The 21195-nt window shown below is 36.5% G+C and overlaps 1 protein-coding gene across 1 annotated transcript in view; it reads left to right on the plus strand.

The window, feature by feature from the left end:
* Positions 1-21195, plus strand: part of LOC150080827 (amine oxidase [flavin-containing]-like) — a 238711-nt gene that overhangs the window by 5656 nt on the left and 211860 nt on the right. The window contains exons 2-3 of the mRNA XM_090380834.1: positions 3777-3870; positions 17547-17861. Of these exons, the coding sequence (XP_090236960.1) occupies positions 3777-3870; positions 17547-17861 (409 nt within the window). The remainder of the gene's footprint in view (positions 1-3776; positions 3871-17546; positions 17862-21195) is intronic.

Genomic DNA, 21195 nt, shown 5'->3' on the forward strand with positions numbered 1-21195 from the left:
ATAATAGAGAGATAACAGATGCAAATATATATAGAATGATCTGTGTGAGTATGCATAGAAGTTAACTATTTTGAGATAGCAATTGTTTAAATTGTGGCACAGATTGTCTATAAAACTAGAAGATTGTAATTAGATTCGTTCGGGCTCAATGTGTTTCCCCTAGCGGACAACATGCAGCCATAACATGAGACCAAATTTTCCCAGGTGTTGGTCAACATCTTTGGTATGATCTGCTGGAAAGTTGGGGAAATCTTTACCTTCTGGTCATTAATGTCCATGATCATTCAGCACACACAACGTTCTTCACAAAACTCCATACAAATAAATTGGTCGGCATGAAGTTTGATGAAGTAGGTGACCGAGTCTGGAGGTCAGCTGCGACAACATCCACCCGTTGTTGCTGAATGCTTCGTCAGGATAATTGGGGACATCTAAACGATCAATTTGATGGTGCTCTATCGTGCTGGAAAATGAATACCATGCTTTCCTGTTCCATCTGTATCACGAAAAACTACCATTAACGTGGTATTCAACGCACTGCTTCCTCCTGAGAAAGAAAGAGAGAGAGAGAGAGAGAGAGAGAGAAATTAGGTAATGAACGCAGTGTTACATTTCAGGCACGTTCGAGTATTAAAATAACGTGCCGCAGTGTTAAAAACTTCAATATTGCACTTAGCAGAAGTATGTACCAATACACTTCTTAAATACGGTATACACATTTTTAACCCTTGAGATTTTGGTAAACCTCACACGTTCACGTGGTGGATAAGTGAAGCGAGATGTGTAAAAGTTTTTTTTTGGGGGGGAGAGAGGATATGGGTTAATCTGTTGACATTATATATGTTCGAACCGTTCAGAAAAATAATCTTAAACAGGTCTTGAAGTTTAGAAATCTATCCGAATTTATTGTAATGTTTCTATAAGGGAGAGCAGTTTGAAATCGGAATTGGACCTATAACCCCACAGAAACCAAAACATGCATTGAAAATTTGGTGTCCATCCGACTTTTCCTTCATGTATATCTGTGGATTTCTGTAGAGGTAATGGGGAGAGCTATGGAATCGTAACTGGTCTTAACGGGACCAACGAAATATAGGCTGATAATTTCATGTCAGCCGACTTTTGTTTCTCGGAAACGCTCAAACAACTAAAACAGATAAAGATTTATGTAGATGGTGGAGACTGTCAAATCGGAATTGATCCTAAAACCTTCAAAGAGAATAACAAAATAAATACTTAAAATTTGGTTTTGAATCAGATTTTTCCTTATCTAATAATGCCTAAACATCCCAAACATGATTCCATATTCGTAACAGATATAGAAATTGCAATTTTACAGAGGTAAAAAAAAGAAGAGAAAAAAAGAAAAAAACAGCAGATGTGTATTTCTCTGATCTGAATGAAATTTTGAATGGATTTTTGTAAAGATCAAATATATAATTTCATGAAAATTTGTCCAGTGGTAGTCGAATTGTTACGTGCGGACGGAAGGAAAGACGTGGAAGGCGGCAGACACTCTAGCATTTGAGAACACGACAAAAAAACAGGATCCCTATTCCAGATTTGTCAACCACTAAAAATAATTTTTAAAGACAGATAAAAAAAAAATGCACACACATATTTAGATAGTATCAAGATTGCTTAAAAGGTTATTCTTCCAAGTTTAACGAGAAAAATGAAAAACGATGTGAAATACGCATTGGTGCTTAGTTGCACAAGCGGCTTGTAATGCTGGAGTTAAGGGTGCTTACACGTATATAGCAGGTTGACAAACGTCTATTTTCTGAATCGAGAACACGCCTTAATATGCTTACTGGCTATGGACATAGAAAGCAAGTTGACCAGTGCGAGTTCTTAGTATTGTCGCTAATATGCTGGTGGGTACGTTTTACTAGGAAGGGCATTAAAGCCAGAAAATAGCCAATCTACTCAATTCATGCATGAATTGAGTCGTTGTGTACATACATATCTTTCAATTTCTATTCTTCAGATGAAGAATTCATCCTCTGGGAAAACGTTTTTCTTAAAAAAATATTCTATCGTACGGTTTAACCGACTTAAACAGTAAAAACTAAAGGAGAAACGAACTGCGTCAATCTAGAACCAAGAACATTTCGTTCCTGATCATCCACCACTCTTCCCATTCGTTTCTCCATTAAGAGCACAGTATCCACTGCTTCAGCTACTGGCAACCAGTAAGCAAATGGATTAACACAACCAGTCCTGACACGCTGTCACTGTGTGAACTTCCATTCCCTTCCATTTAGGCTGCTTGAAGATCCAGGTTACCAGGAAGCAGGTCATCTGTTTTCGTGTAAGCACTCTAATGCCGGGGTTCTTTTGGGGTTGAAGGAATAGAGGGTTATCGTTCCAACCCGAGCTGCGATAAGAGACCCAATAATTTACTCATATTATAACTTGCTTTTATATCGAGTAATTTAGGGATCACAAAATTGTGCCCAGCATCACCCGAGAGTATTTAAGTGGGTAATGCGCACTATCCACTTCAAAAATATGCATGAGACAGTATGACAGTAGAAGTAATGGAAAAATAATGGGAAGGAGAAGGGGAAATGAACTATTATGTCAACTGCGCATTCCACCGTGTCGGAGTGTGCACGATTAAACAAGTCTATCACATCACAGTTTTATTTTTGTTTCATACCCATTAAAAGACGAGTTCCAATCTCTTCAAAAATCAAAATAGATAAATACGTATATTCTCTGAAACACTGAAAACGTCTTAGTTTTTTTTTTTTTTTTTTTTTTGTTGTTGTTGTTTGTTAATTTTCCACAGAGAGGAAATATTAATCAATTATCAATTATAAGTTCGCATGTCAAGTACATGCTTACAATAAAATAACACATAATGAAAAACAATGATAGCAAAATAAAATAATATATACACAAGTAAATTAAAATAAAATACAGCAATTTAAGGGAGCAAATTATTATATTAAAGGGTACAATCCATGAAAGGATCCAAATCCAATAATTCATCATGATAATAAAGGAGATAAAACTGACGAACCGGCAGGCCACGCTGCAACTTCCTTGGAAAACACCTAGAAATGAGAAGCGGCGAAAACGCACACAGCAGCATCAGAAAGCCAAGTTTCGGTGAATGCTAAGGTATGGAATTCAGAGTAACTACGAACAGGCATAATATCACAGATCTATCACTATCAATCCCTATGGTACTGTACGTCAACAACTTGTTGGGAAACAAAATCAGTACCAGCGGTGATTACGTTTGCCGGTGATTTACTTCGGCAGTACTAGTGGGTAACGTTGAGATCAACAATTAGTCTCTGGCTGATAACAACTGTATTGATACAATAACAATTGTATCCGGGATGTCAATTCTAGAATAAAAACCTAGCCAGTACATAAATATTCATGGCCATTATGAATAGCGGATTACATGAAAACTGGAAACTGAGATCGACGGACCTAGAAAATGGAGAATGGAATCAAGGTGACTATTAAACCACTTCAGAATCCAATACATATTCTACACTCTACTCCAAAATGTTTCTTCACATGAATGGGAGGAAGAGAAGCATTATGACAGCAGCATACATTACAACATTATTGTATATTACTTATAGTCAAGTACAATACATATTATATTACAATATGCAGAAGATATATCTGGACATACTGAACTGTTTGAGTGGTGTAAATTCCAAGAAGCTGTCGGATATTCCACATCGTGACACAAACCTTACATTTATATTATTATTTTTTATAAATTTTATTTTGTATTTTCCCAGGTCAGGCCAAGGTCAGTATGCAACATAACTTTCTTAATGTATGCGTATTCTACTCTTACAATGAATATTTTCGGAATATTGCTTTTTGTAAAAGGTAAGAAGGGCTGTTATTTGATGATCGATCCAATAGACTTCAAAATAGCTATCATCGTCATCAGTTAGCAGTCAGTCTCTTTGACAACTAGACTACAGAAGGGTCTCTACAGCACATAAACAACGGTGTGGGACTGTACATTCAAGTGGATCGACAGGAGAGGTTCAAGAACTGTTGAAAAGAGGTGAAAGCCATAGACTAATTAACTCGGACACACGATGTGGTGTGTGTATGGGGGGAGGGATCTACAAAAATCGCTTCCCTCTCAACAGATTCATACCTTAAGCTTTTTGCACGTGCTGTGGAAAGGGAACACCCATCCTTGTGGCACACTAGTGGTGATGACAAAATGCTTATGCAGGTTTTGGTACTGATGCCATTTATCGTGGACATGAATATACCCTTTACACCGAAGTAGACTTCCAGAGTGTAAATCAGAGTTGGAATAAGAACTTTGTCAAAGCTGATTTAAAATCGAGAAATAATTATGTCAAACTGAGATTTTGTGTCAAACGTATGTTGAGTTTTAAATGGGGTATCCAGAAGACTGGTATTTGTTGACCTATTCGGGATAACTGTGTGAAAGTAAGGAGGTTGACAAATGAAGTAATGGTATGCAATAGCTGAAAGAGAAACAATCGTGAAAATCTTACAAAGAATGAACTTCCAATTATAACTGGTCGTAGATCTTTTTTAGGCCCCTGGATAAAAACTCTCGGCGTTTAGTCAATCTTCTCGAGATATTTTCCATTAAATTCATAGCTACATGAAGAAAGCTGCTTTATTTAGAAAGAAGTCGGCATATATTTTCTAATCTGCTTTTCTTACATTAACGTTATGTTACAGTGAGAAATTCGATTTTAATAAGAGGTATGATTTTAATACAAGTCTTAATTTTAAGTTACTGAATACAATTTATTCAGATTTCCTTTTTCGAAAATGGCTCCTATAATATGAAATTTGCAAATCAGATTCGTCGAGCATGTATATTTTCATCAAATTCGATCTTCTGAAGTTAACTTTAGCTGAAATCATCTACATAATAATATATTTATAACCGTTATTTTATTTTATAATTATATATATATATATATATATATATTTTTTTTTTTTATTTTTTTTTTTTTTTTCATGACAGATTTGTGATGCAGATTTGCACATTTACTGCTATGAAATCTGTTCGTCACACTAAAAACTTGCATTTATTCTAGATTTAGTCAACATTGTCCAATTTCTAGTACTGTATGCCGATTACCCGATTGTCGAAATGGTTACAGGCTAACAATACTTCGTCCATGTTGTATATGCTACTATTTAGGGATGTCACACTCCCGTTACTTACTCATCCGTCCGTTTTACCCCTTCGTCCTTCCGTAATTCGTTCTTTCTTTTCAGAAAGGAATTTCGTTCTTTCATTGAATACGGTTTCAAATAAACTTTTTTTTCTGTTGTTGTTCTTATGAACAATAGTAGTAGGTACCTTATTTGTTTATTTTCATTTTATTATTTATTATTTTAACGCCATATATGATGACATCTCATTGTTGTCGTACCACAAAGCGATACGCCAAAACGAACGCAGATAAATAACAACCAAGGCTCCACAGTCCGGAACGCAAATAGCTGCTCTAGGCGATGTTCAGGGACTTATTCCCGGTAGGAGGTTTCAGTTAGCTGTTTGCCTTTGGATACTTGGGATGGTCCTTGAAGGAGCAGTCAACCGACTTATCGAAGTTTAAGCCATTAATATAGTCATCAAAGGCTGAAACTCTATGTTGTGTATATGTGTAGTGCGGACGTGTCGGAAGGAAAAAGCAAAGGTTGAAAACTATGAAGCGGCTATTAAAGTGATCACTGAAACTTTATTATTATTATTATTATATTTTTTATTGTTGGAAAATAAAATATAAAAGACAAAATATAAGCGAATATACACAACGCTCTCCGATAGCACAGTTGTTACGATCGCTGTCTTTCCACAGCACGTGCAAAAAGCTTAAGGTATGAATCTGTTGAGAGGGAAGCGATTTTTGTAGGTTCCCCCCCCCCCCCATACACACACCACATCGTGTGTCCGAGTTAATTAGTCTATGGCAGAACCGGATTAAGAGGATCATGGGCAGACTAAGAGGAGCATAGAGAGTTTTCAAACCCACATATTCATAAAAGAAAAGATCCTGTGAGATCTTTTCTTTAGTGGATACATGTATGTGGGCTTGAAAACGCTCTAATTCTTGAAACGAATATCCGATCAAGATAATTTAGGCACCATTAGAAAACCTTGTCACCATAAATGTAACTAGAAATTTTGACACCAATGGTCAAATATCAGAAATGTGCTTTTTTTTTCATAAAAATAATTAGATTAAAATTATATTTATATTATAATATTCTAATCGATTTAGATAATAACAATTGTAATGGTTCTGAAATAAATAATGAATTTAGTTATGCAAAGTCTAGCTCTTTATCACATCGGATGAATCAGCTGCTGTGGCCGGGGACCACGCTCGCAATCGAGATATCTTAGTTACGTCTCTGCTTGTCACTACCGAAAGAAATATATTACAAAATCCAATAATCAAAACTGTAGCTGTGATATAATTTCTAAATATTTTTTGTTAAATTCAAATTCTTTATGGTTGAAATTTTGTTTGTGGAAACGTGTTGAACTGTCTGCTTTACTATGCTGATAACACTTAAGCAGGGCAAGGTTTTTGCGAGCGTTTTTGATCATAGTTTTTTTTTACATTATTCTTTATTAATTTTAATTTGGAAAATAACCTCTCTTCTTCTGCATCAGAGAAGACGTGCAAGCATAAAATACATTCTGAATGAAATCCGAATACATATTTGTAAATAATCACGTTTCTTTGAGATTAGCTAAGAGGGCAATGAAGTGAAATTTCTGGACTGGAAACAATATATCTCTGTACAAATTAAACTGCACTATATGTTCTTTCAAAGAATTTTCATCATAAATATGAACCTCCACTAGTGAAACTTATTTACCCCACAGGTATACGAGCAGGTTAATTAATGTTTAATAATTTTCACTTTGTTCTTTGAACCATAAACTCAGAGTAACTATCACTTCATAAAAAGTGTTTACTCGGAATGCAAGATACACCGTCCTGAAAAATTATCATAATTTTCTACACATTTAGACCTTTCTTGACTGTTTACCTTTTCCTTTGCCTCTAAATGTTGTCTCAAAATCTGTTTCTTATGTCTTATGATTCTCTTAAAATTCATACAGTAGTTCCTTTCTCATTTTAACACAAGTAACGAAAATCTCTTCAATACGTTTACTCAATTCATATTCATTAATGCCCAATAGCGAAGCTTAACATTGATTCAAGTTAATTTTTGTATTTTGTATAGAAGTGATGACTGCATCGATCCTTTTCAGCAGGCCCTTTACAATAACAGAAAACGTTTCTGTTGCTGTGTATATACATCAGTTCTTTCTTCAGGGTTTTTAGCTTCTCTTTTGTTGTCCTGCGGGATTTGTCGTCTATAAAGCAATCCGTGCAACTGAACGAGATCAACATAACCAGTGAATAAAGCATCTACAGCTTGCTTCAAAAAATCGTGTAATCCATAAAGGTTTTAATACTTTTCATTCATAAAGCTTTTGCCATCGATCTGAAGAATTGAACCAATTACACAAATTTTGCAAAAAAAATTTTAAAAAATGCGTGAGCACTTTTCTAAAACTAAGTTGCTTTACTAACTTTTTCACTTGATAAATTAAGTCTGAATGTCTTATTCCGTCAGAAACTGTATATCGCTGATGAAGGGGTCCATTTTACCCTAAAAGCTACATTCTTGTCATTTGTCATTAAATTTATTACTGGATATATATACAGTATCATTAATCTCCTTACACAATGGAATCCAGTACAACAAGCCCATTTGTATTTATAAGTGTAAATGGTTTTTAGCTCCATTATACAAACAGGCAGTCGCAGCCTTTTTTTTTTTTTTTTTTCCAAGTTCTTTTTCAGTTGAAATAGCTTCAGCCAAACATTTTCCAGCATGCCTTTCTTCCACAATCAACAAATCCTTAAAATGATAATGCTAGTTTTCTGCGTCTTCAGTTCGGTATTGAATTACCAAGCAGGGTTTCTCATTCATTTGAACAATCAGTTGAGTCAACGATAAATGAGAAATATTTATTTTTCTTTGTTATACTTGTTACACTTTTTCCGACACTATTTTCCCTGCCAATTTATTTATCAATTCTACATAAACAGTTCTGATTAAATAAGAAACTTTACTTTTCGTACGATCTTCCATCATTTTATTATGCTCCTCGATGAATGAATAGAATTTTCCAAGGAGGAGAAGAATAGCTAAAAACAAGGGACAGTATTTACCTTCGGTGTATTTTGCATTTCCCTGAAAAGGCAAATTAGTTTGGGCAATGAATTTAATGACTTAAAAATACATGTACTATTTTTGATCGTTGCTAGCTATTTTTATAATCTACGGTTTTTAGCTGTGTCAGGAATTGAACTCTTACATCTTTAAATTCGGTTAAAATCTCTGTCTCCTATAAAAACAGCAAAATAAGATTTTTGGAATCACCTCACTCCTCTAAAAGTAGATTTTGCGCAAATTTGAGGGGGGGGGCACTCGTATTATATTCTCTCCTCATAGTATAATGAGTTTTACAATATAAAACTGATTATAATATGATGCTGTTTACATTCCATTTTTATTTATGTAAAATACAGTTACTGAAGTACAACACTGGAGGGTCATCCCCACACACATCCGCCCTCTAAATCCATTACTGTTTCCAATTTTTCTAAGCTTTCTCGAAGGATATTCGTAGTTATCAGCATACACAAGCAGGACCAGCTTAAGGAACGATCGAGCGGTTCTCCCGAACAGGGCACCAAAATTTAGGGGGCTCAAAATGCCACGAAAATTCACTGATTTGCTGTAAATTTCAAGTCGGAGAGGGTGCACCAAAAAATCTCGCACAGGGCGCTGACAGACCTGGGGCCGCTTCTGTACACATGAAAGTACTTTGCTTTGTTTTAATAAATAGTAGATGTATCATTTTAATAACTGATAATAAATAATTGGTAACAGCTCCAGGTCGTACTGGTTCACAAAACCTGTGCTTCTGAACACAAGTTATGACAACAGGTGAAGAAATACTTCAGGAGAACAGGTTAGTTCTCAAAAACCTGCGCTCTTAAGCAACGAACAAGCTTGATTCTGTTCTGCGTCGCTATTTTGCACTTTCTTTTTCCACTGCTGGCTTTCCTTCTGCTTGGAAATTTGCTTATATCCATCGGTTCCTAAATTGGGTGACAAATCCCATCCATTCAATAATCTCGACTCGTCCTGATGGTGATTCCACTCGTTCTCAAAACATGTGCTCCTAAGCTTATCCTGTTTCGCTTTTTTTTTTTTTACACTTTCTTATTCCATCAATAGAAAAGCTTAGTGACTATGAAATGTCTCTTGACATTTCTGCTTTTGATCGTTCGTTTGGCATAAAGGTGCTCTAAACAAACTGCCATTTTACAGATTGTCTTTTTACGCTTTCTTATTCCACTGTTTTTCCTTTTGCTCGGAAATTTGCTCATATCCAGTCAGATCCTAAAAAGGATGACAGATCTCTTCTATCCAATTATTGTCATATTGCACTCACTTCTACTCTTTCTAAAGTAATGAAGAAATAGATTGACCGCCAACTCCTAAACTATTCAGAAACCTTCCATCTGATCAATGATCACCACTGTGAATTCTGCCAAGATTCATCCACTGGTAATATACTGACTTATGTTACCCACTTATGGACAAATTGAACCGAAAAGTTTGGTGAAACTCAAGCAGTTACTCTTGACATTTCAAAGGCTTTTGGTCTTGTCAGGCATAAAGTTTTCTAAATAAGCTTACATTTTATCGATTGCAGATCATTTTTTGTAATTTGGTAACCAGTGTTCTCTCTGATCTCTTGGAGTGATGACAATGGTAGATGGCTCTCTGCCTTCTAACTTCACTAATGCTGGTGTACCCCAAAGTTAAGTTCTTTCACTCTTTACCTCTTGTATATTAATGACCTTCTTCCATTGAGTAGAAATTCCATCCATAGTTTTGCTGATGATAGCACATTGCACCTTGCCCTGCACAAACAGCTTCAACTTCTCGATTATCCACTACCAATTCCTTAAATGCCGATCTCCAGATTATTCTCCAATGAGGTGAAATGGAAGGCTTTTTTTTTTTTTTTTTTTTTTTTTGGCTGATGCTGCATAAGCTTGCTTTCTTGAATCGTATGCCTCTACTAATGCTAATGCTAATACTAATGGGGCAAAGCTAACTTAGTTAATTTCAACATTTCTAAAACTCAGTTCTGTCTTATATCTCGCAAAAATGATTCTTGTGCTCCTATGCTAATCTTCGATGACACGCAGAAAACATCCCCCATCCCCCTCTCTCTTGTCTGCGCTGGTAGCACAGTGATATCATCACCGTCTTCCCCACACCTGGGTTCGAGTCCCTTCGATGACGCGAAGAACTTTAATGGGACTCGGGCTTTCCATCCAGCAAAACAGGCAAATCGACCAGAGAACACACGCAATTTAAGGCAGATCAATAAAATCTCTCATGCTTTCGTGTCGAGTCCATGGATCCATTGTACATGGTGCCCACTATCCAGACAAGCAGTGGTGGTCAGGATCAGCGGAACAAGGTGAGCCTGGTAAGCAGGACATAGGGGTGCCAACATCTTGGGGCGCCGAAATTCACAATTTTTATTATAATAATATTTAATAAAAGTATCTCAGTTAAAGTCAGTAAATAACGACTTTAATCTCAATATAGAAACAAACTATTATTGAATTGTATAGCGAAATAGCGCCCTATGTCTATTCACAGGTTAGGTGCGTGCGTAAATCGTAGGATTCGTGCACATTTTTATTATTAGATTCCTGTGTAAATAGCTTTAAAAAAAAAACTTGAAATCATTAAAAATCTGTTTCTTAGTGAAATTAAATATTTACTTATAATTCATGAATACTTTTTAAAAACACACACTTTATTATTTTCAGTTGGGGAAATATTATTTCGTTCATTAAGCACTATTAATTAAAATAATTATGCTAAAATTACATTCTAAATACCACTCATTAAGCACTACTAAAATAATTAATTTAAAAAAATTGTGTTCAAATTACATTCTAACACCATTCATTAAGCACTATTAATTTAAAAAAAATTGTGTTCGAGTTAATGTCTCTTCTTGTGAATACTAATGTAACTAGAAAAAGTGGGCCCCCAATGCAAAGTTTAGTGTGGGCCCCCTGAAAAATAGTTGCAAAAGTAATACTATACTCAATAATAATGACCCCTAATAAATAGGCCCCTATTCGACTTTTGTCCCCACAGTCACAAACGCTTAAAAATTGCCCTGGAAGCAGCAGCTCTGCTAATACCATTTGAACTCTATTCACCGCAGTTTCGCTTGTGCTGTGCAGCTAGCTAACAGCAAACATGCTTCGTGCGAAAAAAAAATTATTATTCGTAGACATAGTAAATGTTATCATAAACTTAACGAAAAAACTTACATTTTTACTCAATTAAATTTTTTTCTGTTTCGAGCATGAGGCTCCCTTTCGGTTGTGGGCCCCAACACACCGAATTGGCTGCATTGGCATAGTTACTAGTGAGACACTTACAAGCAGTGGCTTGTAAGTGTCTCACTAGCCCCGTGGTTAGGGCACCTATTTTTAAAGCAGGCAGACCTCAGTTCGAATTCCACCTAAATTACTTGTATGAAAAAATTCTGCGGCGCCATCCACAAAACTAAAAAAATTTAAAGATCATAGGAGACAAAATCGGTTCAAACTTCCGCCAAACAAGTGGCGCCCCTAGCGGCGGTGACAGCAATTAAAATCGGTTCAAATGGTCAATAGGCTTACAACAATATTAAAGCACGTAAAGTGAGAATGTAATTGACGTAAATAAAATTTTTTAAAAAGGTATTTCATTTCTATTTATTCAAAATTGTAGTATTTATTACAATCTTCAAGGGTACCAAATACATTTCTGCATAGGGGCGCAAAAAATCCTAGCGTCGACCCTGGTGGTGGTGGTGGTGGTGGTGGTGGTTAATATGGGGCATGGCAAGAACTGGGACCCTGTTGCGTATGGATCAACGTTTCACTGGTGAGGTCCACCGTCTTAGGAATCCATGTGCATCCTGCTCATTTTTTCCGGACAGACACGGAAACAGGCTCTTCTAAGACGGTAATGCGCCGTGATCATAGGGCCCGTACCGTGCATGAGTTGTTCGAGGGACACAGTGAAGATATCCATCTTATCTCCTCGTGGGTAGCACAGTTGGAGTCCCGTCAATGACGTGAGGAATTATAGGCCTTTTTTACAACGTGGCTGAGTTAGTCGGTCTCAGGAGTCGGGGTTTTAGTTCAGCAAACAGAAAATCGACCAGATAACACACGCAATTTACAGACAGTATATACGGAGTAATATGGTCGTAGTCGCTAATGCTCCTAAAATCCTATTACAACAACAACATTAAAATAAATAATTACGTTACACCTTCAGTGAAGTAACTTATTTTTTCCTCCACCGGAGGCCCTCGCGCGTAGCACAGTTCATATAATCACCACACCGAGTGAAAAAGGCCCAATTCGAAGACCCTAACTCAGCCACGATGTTGTGAAAAGATAGGAGAAAAAGGGAAAAAAAAAGAAAAATAAATAAAAAAAAAGCCTGTTATTGTCTATTTTTTGAAAACGTGGCTGATTTAGTCGGTCTGAGGCGACAGTTGCATGGCTTAATCTCCTGAAACTGGGGTGTTTTTTTTCCCCCAGCAAACAGGCAAACTAATCACAAAGTACACGCAATTTACAGATACCATATTATACTGACGCCTTACAACCCCAGTTGATTTGGAGCTTAACATGCGTGCGCACACACACCTCCGATTGCGTAAGGCTCACCTCTAATGCTGTGCCCTACATTTCTCTTCGACTTCTGGTCACTTGAACTTGCCAATAACGAAGGCATGCATAATGATGACTCTTTGCACGTAGACTGTGTCTGATTTTCAAGCTTTGTTTTCGAAATGGTTATCCCTTACTTGGAAAGGGAATGAAACCATGAAAATCTGGTAGGAGATAATTTTTTACAAATTACGAAAGTTTTGCTGCTAATACAATAGAGCAGCCTGGTTTTGCCAGTTGATTTCCAAACTTCTCTGAAACTAAATTAATTTGACTGAAGCTATGATTTGTAGCCTTATAGCACTTGCAATTGGGGAAAAGGGACTAGTGCCCCTTAAAACAAGACTTGTACCCTCCTAACTTTCACTAAAAATTAAACTCTTTTAAACTTTTTCAACATTTATATTTCTATACATCCCCACTCCTCCATCTCTACTATATTGTCAACATCTCCCAACACAACCAAAGAATCTGGTCAAAGCCATATATTCATCGTTTATTTATTTATTTATTTTTATTTGAAATTTGCAGTCTGATGTTTACAAACTATTTCCCCCGGTACAGCTAAAAATGAAATTTAGAAGGGTATGAAAACCGTTATACACTGCTTTCGTAGAAGGCATGCATATATTAGAGAGCATTTTTACAGGAGTAAACACAATCAAAGGAATGTTGGCCTTCGCCTTTTAACTTCTCTTTTCTTTTTCGAATTGCATTTATCTCATCCTTTTCTGCCTTGCTTTTTCATTTTCATTTTAATTTAATATTTTCCCTTCCTTTGTTTTTATTGTGTCAACAGTGTTACAGTCTGAAAAACTAGCTGCCTAATTGGATGCTGCAATATTGTGTTTTGCAATAAAGTTATTTATTTTAAATCATTATGCATGAGCAAAAAAATCATGGAGATAATATACAACTGAAGACATCCAATTTTTGTTATTAACTGGGCCCAAACAAAAATTTATGGCTCTTGATATAAATTCCCATTCGTGCCTCTCTCGAAGAGATGAAATCCGTAGAAGAGATGAGAAAGATCCGCTAACAACCTCCATTACAAACTGTATCAGGTGTAATGCATCCTAAAGATGATTTTACCATTTAAATGACAATTTATATCCAGCTAGGCCAGTTTTTGAACAACCGCCTGAACTACTGTTACTTATCTCAATGTCAGAGAAAGTGCAAGGGCTCAAATATCCTTAATTTGTTCCTCACTATGGATCACCAAGTATTATCAAAGATTATAGTCACATGCTTGCTTGATTTTTTTCCAAGATTTGTAGGAGCTATCAGGTTCTTCTTGACTATGGTCCGTTTTTGGTCTGCTATTCGCTGTTCAATGACCCGAAAAGTCGGGAACCGTTCCAACAACTGGCTGTGTAGTTTTGTCCCATACATTATCATCTCTCTCTCTCTATCTTGATTCGTTACTTCGTAGTATTCTCGCATGATGAACGTATTCAACTCGATGATCGACTTCATGCACTGGCTTCTTCTTCCTTCCTGGGTGGTGACTAGCGGAGTTGTGCAGAAAGCACTTCCAGATGGTTGGGCTGGGTGGTCAGTTGTGGTAGACATACGGGAGACAGCGCGACTCGATTCACTGTCGCGCACGGGAGACCAGCTCCGACTTTTCGAACCGACCCCTCTGCCTAATGTCTGAGAACGCAAGTGACTTTATCTTACGCCACACTCGATGCAAATGTTCCATATTTCTACTTCTCATTTTCATCTAGTTATGGAGGGGGACCTGTTTTAGCTTTGGCATCCAGTGGTGGATGACAGTTATGGGAGCGACACCAGATGGAGCCCTCTCTGTCTCAACCGTCACTTCGACCTTGGAGAGGTAGGTACGATGAAGCGACTTTCGCGATTTCCCCCTTCGCAGTGGGATTCGAACCCAGGTCCATGATGCTGGCAGTCTGGGGTCGTAACCACTGGGCTAATCGTCCCCTTTTGTAATAATAAAATTATTATTATTATTATTCATCAAACTGCAGAACAAAGCTAATCAATAACGTTATTCTCAATCTAGACCAGTAAACAAAGAATACAGAGAAACATCTATAAAAAGAATCATCCTTTCTGTAAACTTAGTAATTGACTATTTAAATTATTAATTTCAACCTTATTTTGTTACCTTTCATCGTATGTAAACACTCCAATGTTTTTTGTTCTGCGATCTCCAGGAACAGAAACCAGCGGAGCCTTTACGTATGAGAAATTTTTATATTATCATTATTATGGATGTATACTTTTTGTTGTTGTAAGTTAATAAAGCGGTATTGTATTATTGTTATTAAGCATGAAAAATGATACCAAGATAATGCAGTATTAAGATAGTGATTGCGAACACAAATTATGACCGAGTAAGAATCAAGGTTACTATGTTAAGACGGGCAAGCAAGCGTTCAGAAGATACCGAAACTAAAAGATGTATAAAAGCATTTGATTTATTCTAGCATTACGCACCTCCGGGAAGGTCAACAGCGCCAAGATCGTAACTCTATAACACATAAATAAAGCCTGTAAAGAAATAACAAAAACTGGAGGGAGAGAATGGGCTATACAGCATATCATGTAAATGTATTCGTTTTTATTATTTCTGCCTTGTGGAGGTTTTGAACTCATTCTGTCTGCGCAAGTTCCTTTTCCTGGTTCAACCACCACCGTTTTATGGCTGCCCACGTGATTAAGATAGCATTCAATATAAACCTTTCAAAAATGAATAACTGAACTAAAAGGGATTCTTGAACCTGAAATGTAACGATACCTGTTGGTAACTTTATTTCCCTTCCTTATGCCCCTAGTGTGATGGTTTTCATTGAATCAGTATAACAGAAAAATTGATTACATGACACCACAAGATTTGTGATAACCTGTATGAATTCTGTAACTCTGTCTTCCATTCTGTGTTACACAATAAAAGGCGACAAATTACCAAACTTTTAGATTTAAACAATACTGCCTCTCCCACAGAACAAAATAAATAAATAAATAAAATAACACAGTTATTTGTGCGGAGGCACCTGAAGGACACGTGCCTATAAATTGCAAATATTCTATGGTCAATATTCCAAATTTCTGGAAAACTCCACCAGTAGTATGAATGGTAGAATCTCATAAATCCGGCATCCATGGAACATAGCATATGTATTTTGAATTTTCCAGTTTTCTAAAAGTTATGCATATAGCCTAAGTATCACTGGGTAATTCGTATTATGCATGTGCCTTATACTCGGTGAGCCGACAGCATAATTTAATGCAGTCGCATAAGAAACAAAATTTTAATTTTACCGATCTGAATTCCGGGAGAGTTTTCCATTACATAGGCCGCCCCAAATAAAGATGAACAACACCACAATTAAACTCCAAAGCCAGCTTAAGTAAATAAATAAATTTTCTGTTCTATACTCCGGGACGACCACACGGTCAGAAGAGTTCACAAGGTAGAGAGAATACAATAAACAACACCGTATTCAGCAGTCACGGGCTTGAACCCGGGTAACTCAAGGCACGTGTACTTATGCACCCACCTGCCTGACCACTTGGCTACGGCGGCCAGTTGTACCTGGCAGTGATATTAGATTGTAATCTTTCCTTCAAGCAGCATCTCACACATCTAAGGACACAATATTACACAACAAAAATACACAACATTACACACAAAGATACACAACATTACACACATACACTTTTAAATCTCTGGCCTTTACAATGAACTGTTACATCCACAATAAAAGCAACGCGGAGATGGGGGAAACCCCTGGTGATGTTAGGCACCAATATACTTTACACTTTTCATAATTTTGCAAGACAAAACTCTGCAATATCATACACTTTTAAATCTGTGACCTCTACAGTGTTCTGTATCACACGACAATGTATGCTATGCGGAGATGGGGGAAACCCCTGGTGCCGTTAGAGACGGTTAGACCCTAAACACACTACACGCTCTACACACAATTTTGCTATTGTATAGTGTGTTCGTGTCTAACGGCACCAGGGGTTTCCCCCATCTCCGCGTTGCTTTCATTGTGGGTGTAACAGTTCACTGTAAAGGCCAGAGATTTAAAAGTGTATGGCTCTTGAGATGTGTAATGTTGTGTACCGTTGTTAATTTTGCTATTGTGTGAATTTTTTCTTTTTCACTTAAATATGCAGGGTTTTTTTGTGAATAGTGTTCATAAGACTTAGTTAAATAGCCCGCAATAGGCGCGGTATCGAAGGTACATTCGGAGATAAGTATATTTCTCTATTTTCCCTCAATTAATTATTATTAGGCCTAACAGGGTTGCAATCATATTAGATCGCCAATATGGCCGCCATTGTGAGCTGACATGCCATTTTCTGCTCCTGATTTCTGTGCTTAATTAGTTTAAAATGTACAATCTAGCTAAAAAAAAAAGTGTACCCATTGAAAGAACTTCACTTGAAGATTCCCTAAGTGAACTTTTAACATTTCCCTGGGATTTTAGCAAACTATCAGCGTAATTTCTGTGTCCTTCGTTTGCCAGACTACACTGGTCACCATGTGGCTGGCAGCAGGGCCATAGGGAGGCCACGCTGGTACTTTGTACTTGACTGGGGAGGGTGACACAACAGTGACTTTATCGGGCTGAAAGAGAGCTCCAACAATCTGTGCATCTTACTGTCTTAAACAGCTTGTTGAGGTACTCTTAGAGTTTGCTAAAGAGTGGTCATGGATGCTGCTTTCGGCATACAATTCATGTTTGCAAGACGGACGCTTTCCGGATTGTTGGAAAGAGGTGGAATTAAAAATTCTGCTTAAAAATAGAGATAAAGGGATGACTGACCCTAAGTCTTATAGACCTATAGCGTTGCTTTCGGTCAAGCTGGAAAGAATGATTATTGAGAGGATAAATAGGTGGTATCTTGATGGAGGATTTGATTCCCAGAAACAGTTTGGATTTAAAACTGGGAGATCCGCTGAGGATGCCATTTCGGAGACGCTGAGAATTGTAAGGCACAGTGAGTGTAAGTACACACGGCGCGTTTATTGACTTCAGGGGCGCTTTCGACCTGTTGTGATGGGACAGTATATTAGCCAGGATGAGGGAAATTAGGTGTCCCAATAATCTGTACTTATCGATACGAAGTTACTACTAATGCTAATACTTCTCAGGTAGAAAGGTTGTTGTGAGGAATAGATATACTTCAGTTGTCAGAAAGATTGAGTGGGGAGCGCCACAGGGTTCTATGGCGCTCCCCACTCAACGTTCCACACCACTGGCCCTGTGGTGTGGAACGTTGTTCTTGACGAGATATTAAATGAAGATTAGGATGAAACTGAGATTGTGGCTTTTGCAGATTATGTGTCGATAATAGTTCAAGGGAACTCTCGACTTAGTCTCGAGATAAAGACGCAGGAAGCTGTGGAAAGGTTAGAAAGTTGGGCAGCCTTGAACAAGCTAGAGATCTCACTCGAGAAAACTGTGTATGCTACTAAAGGGTAGACTGAGTGGTAATGAAATCCCACTGTCATGTTGAGGGAGCGGTCCCTGAGGTATAGTACCCAGACTAAATATCTGGGCATTGTGCTTGATGAACGTTTGAGTTTAGTGCCCCATGCGAAATATCTAAGAGATAAAGTTAAAAAAATTTATGGCAAAATTAAAAGAGTAGTAAGATGTGAGTGGCACTTGCGAGGCAAGGCACTCAAGTTAATTTATGAGTGTATATTTATACCCATTATCACAAGGTACACTGATTTCTCATCGTATGCAGACGACCTCAAATTATACATAACATCTAAAGAAGCGAGTCTCCGTCCTGATCGACAGCCTTGTAGCATATCTACTGCATATAGGTCTGGAAATAAACATATCAAAATCAGCTCAATTTACTTCACAAAAAAGAGAACCAAAAGTGACATCAGAGCCTATCACAACGGATTACAAATAAGGAACCTTCCGCATGAGTATCAGGAAGTGGAACCAGCTACCTTGATAACCCCAAAATTCCAAACTAAGTCTAGGACAAGAGGCTATACAAACTGGGTTGTGAAACTCACACTAGAGGCATGGAAAACGATTAGCCAAATAACTAAAATCTTTATACATTGGGGTAGCCGCCGCTTCAAAGAGCAGGTGTCTGTCCCCAAATGCTATCGGTGTTGTCGTTTTGAACACATGACACACTTCCTGTGCCCAAACTGTGGCCATTTGCGGCCATTGAGTGAAGAAGGGCCACGAGTTTGCCACATACCCTAAAAAAGATGAACCGCCAACTTGCGCAAATTGCAAGTCTCAGAAGCTGCCAGTGGATCACTCACTCAGGAACAATACGTGCCCCGTCTACTGTAAAGCCAATGGTGCGTACCAAATGATCGATTATGGCCACAGGCCTTAAACCTTATAACCTCAACAGGATCAACTTTGCGCAGTTAAATGCGCAGCAATCAAAGGCCGTAGCTGGTCAACTCACCAAAAAGCTAACGAAGAGAACCCAGACATCCTCCTTATCCAGGAACCTTATGTCCACTGCAAGATGGCGAGAAGATATCCTCTCGCTGATTTTCAAGAACACACTAAGATTTTAACAGATGCTCAATTTTACTGGTTCATTCTTTATCAAGACTCTCCACAACTAAATCCTTCCTCTGCACAGTGATACCAGTGACGCCAGTGATACCGTCATCAACCAGTGACTTCTGATACCACTCCAGATTAACAGAATTATGTCTAGAACTTGTTCCTGCTGATCTTGTTTGAATGACATTCCTACTTCTGTTTGACAGTACACCTTTTCTCTTTGTGGACTACTTTGGGCAGCACTGCATAAAGACGTGGGCAAAGGCATAGATAAAGATTTTATTTATTTTTATTTTTTTGTTTTATATTTTTATTTATTTATTTATTTTATTTATTTTTATTTTATTTTTTATTATTTTTTTGTTTTATATATATATTTATTTATTTTTATTTTTTATTATTTTTTTGTTTTATATATTTATTTATTTTTATTTTTTATTATTTTTTTGTTTTATATATATATTTATTTATTTTGTTTTATATATTTATTTATTTATTTATTTTGTTTTATTTTATTTTATTTATTTTTTTACTTTATGCTGTTTTCTTCTTCTGCTGTCCTGTCTCCTGTGTGTGTGTGTGTGTGTGTGTGTGTGTGTGTGTGTGTGTGTGTGTGTGTGTGTGTGTGTGTGTGTGTGTGTCGTGCAGTCGGAAATGAGACATTCGGCAAACACGATGGGGACAACAGCCTATGTAAAGTCTGAGGATGGATTCCAGCAAGATTCTCGAAACGTTACTTTAATGTATAGTGATTTAGTTAATAGATTAAATAAACTATCATAATGTTCACGTGATATAAGAGTGGTTATTATAAAAATCTAGATTACATGTAAAACCACCACGATATGATCTAATATGTGAGATGATCTAATATATTAGATCTCTCTTATTTTCATCTTATTATTATCATATCTTATTTTCCTTCATTAATATTTCCAGTTATTTTCCTTTATCATTTGTTCTCTTCATTCATTATAACGATTAAAGCTTATTTTCTTCTTATTCTTGTGTAACCATAACATTCATTTCTATTACTATAATTTTTCTAATCACTCTTACTTCTGTTTTCAAGAATATATTAAACTTAATTGTAACCATACCTGATATGAGTCTTCTATACTCACGTAATTTAATTGACTTTTATGTAATATAAAATTAAGTGAATTTTCTTTATTTAAGTTAGTACATCCTTTAAAAACTTTGAAGCGTAAACTATATTTTAATTCTATAACTTTTAATGTTGATAAATCAACACCCATAATGAAATATGCAAAATATTTATTAATAAAAATTATTTAAAAATTGATTTTACATGTGATTTACTCACACTTTTCTCAGACAACCGATTAAAAATTTTCACAATTGCGGTTTCTCAATCACATTTCTACGTCATAATTACATCTGTTAATCAGATAATATTTTGCACAATCTTCACATACTGTATGCCATTTATTATCGGCTGAATAATTTTTAAATTCTGATAAAAGCTTTCTCTTTAAACAATGATTGCATACCGCATAAAATTGCATAAAATTTTTGTACTTCTCTTCCACATTCACATAAAAAATGAGTCTTCTATACTCACATAAATTTTTACATCTATATATTCCTTTTATGTTTTATTACAATCTTTACAGTGTGGATGACATATATCAAATTCAGGTTCATCTTTTCTTATTTATATTTCTTGCGAAATTTTTCTTTCATTTTTGTTTCCACTTATAAAGAAAATTCGTTGAAAATTTTTTAAATTTCATTTAATCTTTACACATTTATAT

Source organism: Mastigoproctus giganteus, chromosome 9, assembly GCF_048544385.1.
Source record: "Mastigoproctus giganteus isolate SK-2022 chromosome 9, ASM4854438v1, whole genome shotgun sequence".
Classification (NCBI taxonomy): Eukaryota; Metazoa; Arthropoda; class Arachnida; order Uropygi; family Thelyphonidae; genus Mastigoproctus; species Mastigoproctus giganteus.